Source organism: Cariama cristata, unplaced genomic scaffold (assembly GCF_000690535.1).
Source record: "Cariama cristata isolate BGI_N322 unplaced genomic scaffold, ASM69053v1 scaffold26983, whole genome shotgun sequence".
NCBI lineage: Eukaryota > Metazoa > Chordata > Aves > Cariamiformes > Cariamidae > Cariama > Cariama cristata.
In genome coordinates, this window is record NW_009607153.1 from 26,492 (window position 1) to 32,491 (window position 6,000).

Genomic DNA, 6,000 nt, shown 5'->3' on the forward strand with positions numbered 1-6,000 from the left:
ATACCTGTGTTCTACAAGGGAAAGATCTGCTTGCCTGGGGGAAGCCAGCCAGCTCCTTCCTCTAGTATCGCTCTCACACCCCCTGAGGTTTCTTGATCTACAATAATTACTTGGGTACTTGACAGGGGGAGGAGATGTCCTAAACTTGTCAGTGATACTCTGGGGCTGCCACTGCCTGGTTTCGGAGTGAGTGTGGGAAAGCAGAGCTTACGTTTGTACTAGATGTCCCAACTGCTTCTGTTCTAATGATGCACATAAAGATGCGCTATGCTTTCAACTCAGTGCCAGGTAGTTAATCACAGAATAAATATTCTCTTTGCCTGCATTTCAAATGGGCGTTAGTTTCATTTCATTGGACCTCCCATCGTCCCAGCAGGGTACAGCGAATGACAAAATTGTCTTCAGTGCTTGTAAAGTGAAGATAGAGAGGAAAAATCCACTCAAACCCAGCTTCCTGACTTTTGCCTCAATTGTGTGATCCTTCCCTATGGGATTGAATCACGTAATAAGTTCAGGACATGGTTGATGTCGATGCCTCTGCATGATCCATCGAGGGATGGCTGGAAATGGGAGAGGAGGGTGGGAGGCTTCGGAGGGCGATAGATGTGACTCGTAAGGGATCACACTAGGACAGAGTGTCCAGGGGCTGGCCAAACTTTGTGACCAGCTGTGCAGAAGTCACTCAAACATTTTGGGAGGTGTGAGAAGGAGGCAAAAGTTGTCATTGGCGAGGCTCAAACTGCATGCCCTGGCACTGATGCACAAATGCAGCAACTAGATTATATGAATCAACTTTTGCAGTCTCAAACACTGTTCCAGTTCAAACTGTCCCAAATGTATCACGCAGCTGTGGGTCAGCAGGCCTCCTGCCAGATTAATTCGTTGGTCCACAGAAGGGTACGTGTGCCCGAGCTGGGGTGAGCATCCTTCTACGCAAGCATGTGTGCTAGTCAGGCTGACGTGTGCTAGTGCGTCTGCGGACATGCAAGCACTGCATTTGTAAGCAAGTATTTGTCTGTGTGTTGGTGCTGCCCTCTACCAAACCATACTCTCTCCTTCCTTCCTGGGACAACACTCTGGGACAACATTTTCCTGGGCCAGGCCCGACAGGCAGACAGGACCTGGCCTAACGCCGTGACTTAAGGGATGGGGGCAATGGCGACCAGCTCCTGCCCAGTGCAGCAGGTCCGTCTCCTCTGGGACTGCCCCACCTGCCCAGGGGCCCTTGGTAACGGGTACGAGGCTCTGCAAGGGGAACCCAACAATAATGAGGAGATGGTTCATCTAGCTTGGAGGTGTCGCCGAGGTTAAGTTGGCCTACGCCCTGCATCAAAACTGCTTCCATAAAGAAAAAAAGACGGGTTGTTGTCATAGGAGACTCTCTCCTGAGGGGAACAGAAGGCCCAACACGCAGACAGGACCCCCTTCTTGGGGAAGCCTGCTGCCTCCCTGGGGGTTGGGTTAAAGACGTGAAGGGAAAACTTCCTACGCTAGTGCAGCCCTCAGACGATTATCCATTATTGCTTTTTCAGGCAGGCAGCGATGAAGTTGTAACAAGAAGTCTGATGGCAATCAAGAGACTTCAGGGCCGTGGGATGACTGGTTAAGGGATCAGGAGCACCGGGAGTGTTCTCCTCTGTCCTTCCAGCTGCAGGGAATGACGAGGGAAGAAACAGGGAGACCCAGCAGACCAATACCTGGCGCCGAGCCTGGCGTCACCAGCAGAATCTTGAGCTTTTGATCATGGGTCGTTCTACACAACACCAGATGGGGTACCCCCGTCTCAAAGGGGGAAAGGATCTTTGCATACGAGTTAGCAGGGCTCATTGAAAGACATTTAAACTAGATTTGAAGGGGGGAAGAGATAAAATCAGTCTCGTTAGAGACGAGCCTGGAGGCAGCACGTCAATGTTTGAGGGACGGTGTACTAGCAAGGTCCTCGGTCTGCCGTCTTGGTGGAGGTAGGGGATGGAGAACCATGCAGCCATACAGACTCAGGGGCTATTGATGTGTTAGAGACCATGGAAGCACCTGAGAATGGTCACGTAGGAATTGCATGAGAGCATGCATCAGCTCTCACCTCTCCAGGAGCTTTGACTTCCTTTGGACACTTCTCCCAGAATGTCATGCCATCGAGCTCTGAATGGCTGGAGAATGGACAGGTAAAAAGTGGTGTGAAGGTGGTTAATGGATCATACTCTACTTGGATGCTGGTAACATGTGGAGTACCGCGTGGGGCTGTGCTGGAAACTCTTCTGTTCAAGGTCTTTATCAGTGACATGGAGGAGGTGACTGAGCATGCTTTTATCGTGTTGGCAGATGACACCACGTTGGGAGTGATCAGTTAGTATGCTTCCAACAGGACTACCATTCAGGGAGCACCATTCACCCTGGAGAAATGGGTTGATGGAAACCTGATGAAAGTCAACAAGGACAAATGCAAAGTCCTACCCTGGAAGGAAGACCACAACAGTGCCAGTGGGGGCCAGATTTGCTGGGGAGCAGAGCTATGGAAAAAGATCTGTGTCTTGGTTGACAGCAAGGTGAACAAGATCCAGCAGTGCACCCTGGCAGCAAAGAGAGAGCAACAGAAGCCTTGTGGGGTTAACAGGGGCGTAGCCAGTAGGCCAAGGGAAGCGGTTATCCTCCTCTGCTCAGCACTCATTAGATGACACCTAAAATACTGTTTTGGGGAGCCACGAGAACATGCAACCCTCCCCTACACATCCCAGGACCCCCACTTCCCTCCCCAAAGGTACCACTGCTATCCCGGAGTCTCCCAGAATCCCCACTACCTCTGCCTCTCCTTGCAAGTCCTCCCTAGGATTCTCCCACCTCTCCACACAAGCACTCCAGGTCACTCCAGGAAGCCAAGTCCTCCCAGAACCACCTAGGAACTCCAAAGCCCCTAGGACCTCCCAGTGCGCCCTATCTACCCTGTCATCTACACCCCCCAAACCCTGGCACCCCCAGGACTCTCTTATTCCCTCAGGGTCCCCCATGCACCCCAAGATGCCTCTCAATCCTGAGACACACACCCCTCCCTCTCTCATGCCCAATGAATACAGGCACTCAGTGCCCTCCACCCATCTCCTGGTGCCCACCACCACCTATCCAAGACACTCAGGCTGTTGGTCTTCTGCTCTCCTCCTGTTCCTTGTGAGAAGCACCTGGATGTCCAGGCTCCCCAGCAGAAAAAACAAGATCCAAATGAGCAGTTCAGGAGCCACTTTTATTCAACCCAGGTGTGGGGGGAAATTTGGGGATCCCTAGTTCCCAGTGAAGGGATCAGACCAGGGGAGTGAGTATCCTGGAGGCACAGGGTTGCAGTGTGGGGAGTCTTTGTGTCCCACAGGATCCCCACAGTCTAGGGCATGTACCCTGGGCAGGGGTTTGCCAGAAACCACATGAGGAACCCATTCTGGAGGAAGGATGGGGGGAAGGGGTGGGTTTTGTCCCATAGAGATGGCCATGGATGCTACCTGGGGAGATCAATATGGGGTGCAGAGCTTTTAAGGCCCCCTAAGTATTATTGGGGGTTTCAGGTGATCTTGAAGGGTCCTCAAGGCAGGTGGGGCCCCGCAAGGCAGGGGGTACAGTGAGGACACAGGCTTGGAGGTCAGTATAGGCATGGGGTAAGGTGCCACGGGTGATCCAGCGCCGGGTGCCTGGCTGGTAGGCGTGGATCAAGTGGGTGTCCTGGTAGGTCTCATGACTGTACCCTCCTAGTACAAGCAGTTCACCTCCCAGCACAGCTGCACCCGCAACTACATGGGCATGGGGCATGGGGCTGAGGAGGACCCAGATATCCAGCTTGGGGCTGTAGACCTCAAAGGCCAGCTGGTCCCTGTAGCCAGTCTGTCCTTCCCGCTGACACAGCCCCCCGGCTACATAGAGCTGCCCACCTGCTTCCTCCATGATGTGGCCAGCTCGCTGGCCGTTCATGGGAGCCAGCAGCGTGGCAGGTGCACCCGGGATGTAGCGCAGCAAGGATGCCTGGCACTGGCATGCCTCATCACATCCCCCTGACACGTAAAGGGCACCATCCAGGGCACACGCCGCGTGCCCACACAGAGCCATTGGCAGGGACTGGCACCTCCTGAGCAAGGACAAAAAGAGGGGGTGAAGGACAGGTTACGCAGGGCTGCCCCATGGTGACTGCCAGCCCAGGAGTTCCCCAGTGAGCCATGGCTCCATTGACCACTCAGCAGGCAACACTGGCGAACACCCAATGAGCCCCAGTGGGCAGCATCAGCTGATACATAATGGATGCCCAAGGGCTATCACTGTTCAACACTTTGTAGACCCCAAAAGACACAATTGGTCAACGCACAGTGGACTCCCTCAATGGACAATATTGGCCAACACCCAACAGAGCACCCAGTGAAAGCTGGAAGGTGTTTAAATGATTCCTCCCCTTGGCAGATGGTCAACAGACCCTCAGTGAGTACTATTGGCCAAAAACTCATTCACCACCCAATAAGCAACACTGGCCAACACCCAATGACCCCCAAGGGACATGATTGCTCAACAACCAGTAGACCTCTCCCAAAGGCCACTGTAGGCCCATTCTCCATTGGTTCAGTCACCCAAAGACCCAATGGTCTTTGCCAATGCAAAGGGCTCCTAGGGCAGAGGAAAGCAGGTGTCAACAAGGAGCGGTCTCTCACCTCCAGGTGTCGTTGGCCAGGTCATAGCACTCCACAGTGTCTGTGCAGTAGAGGTCCGCTGAGCTGCCCCCCAGGGCATAGATGAAATCCCCAAGTGCCACAGCAGCAAAGTAGCTCCGCCCACAGGTCATGCTGGCCAGGAGCTTCCAGGAATCGTCCATAGGCTGATATCTGGGTTTGAGAGGTGAGGGGCAAGAGAATGAGGTGATGTTGGCACCGCTGAGGTCAACAACCCACCTACAACCAGCCAATCCCATAATGCCTTGGGGCCATATGGTCCCCGTGCATGGGAATATCCCCTCCTTCTGGGCAACACCAAACCCATAATGCCCTGAGGCATGTCCAGATAGGAGCCTCCCCACCCTACCCCCAAAAAGCCTCTAACATCCCACAGTGGGAGGCTACCTCCCAGTCCTACACCCAACTAATCCCAGAATGCCTTGGGGCCACTTGACCAACTGCCATGCCACAGTGCCTTGGGTCCATGGAGCAGCTCAAGCTCCACCAACACCTCCTCTGATCCCACAATGTCCTGGTGCCACATGGCACCTCCAGGTCCTCTGTAGCTCTCACCTGTAGACACTGGCTAGGGTGTCACGGGCCCCATAGTAGCGCTTTCCACCTAGGATGTAGAGGATGTTGCCCACCACAGCTACAGCATGGCGGAAGCGTGGGCCATCAGGAAAGTGTCCCAGTGCCCGCCACTCTACCTGCTTCACCAGCCCCACAGCACTGAGGTAGCGGTGGGCAAACCAGAGCTGTCTGCTGGGCTTCCGGGCAGCCAGGTTGGTCGTCAGTTTGTCTCCACCACAAACCACCAGCACCTCTTGCGAGGAACGCACTCGGCATGGCAGCTGGGCCATGGGGGCCAAACTTGCTGCCATGAGCTCACGGAGGACCTTTGGGTCAGCTACCCCTGCAGTCACTGATGGGACCTTCTTCAGCTCCCGGCCAGACATGAGGGCAAAGCGAACAGATGATAGGACTTCCTTGGCTAGATCCTCTTGGCCATCGCCGTTGGCCGTAAGCCAGCGGGATGCTGCTTCCAAGGCCTCCAGTTCATGGAGGACATTGAGACCATCAGAGCGGAGGAGGCGGATGAGCAGGTGCACAGGAAGATCCAGGAAGGCCGGTGTGGCCACCACACTGGGGAAGGTGGCCAAGATGTAGTCCTCTGCTACTCGGCCCACCTGGGTCAGCCCGTAAGCCACAGCAAAGGCCAGCACATCCAGGCCAGTTTCTGGGGTCAGGCCATGGGTGAAAACATCCAGGCAGAGGGTGAGGAGCCCCCAGGCCTGGTAGCGCAGAGAGGTCTCGGCTGCCTCCAGGA

The 6,000-nt window shown here is 54.7% G+C and overlaps 1 protein-coding gene across 1 annotated transcript; it reads right to left on the bottom strand.

Annotated features, from left to right (window-relative positions):
- Positions 1-3,522: 3,522 nt before the first annotated feature.
- Positions 3,523-5,992, bottom strand: KLHL33 (kelch-like family member 33; the record flags this gene model as incomplete). Its single annotated transcript, XM_009696627.1, has 3 exons — positions 3,523-4,099; positions 4,671-4,841; positions 5,244-5,992. Coding segments are annotated over 3 exons (1,497 nt in total), but the record flags the coding sequence as incomplete, so codon positions are not given.
- Positions 5,993-6,000: the final 8 nt, after the last annotated feature.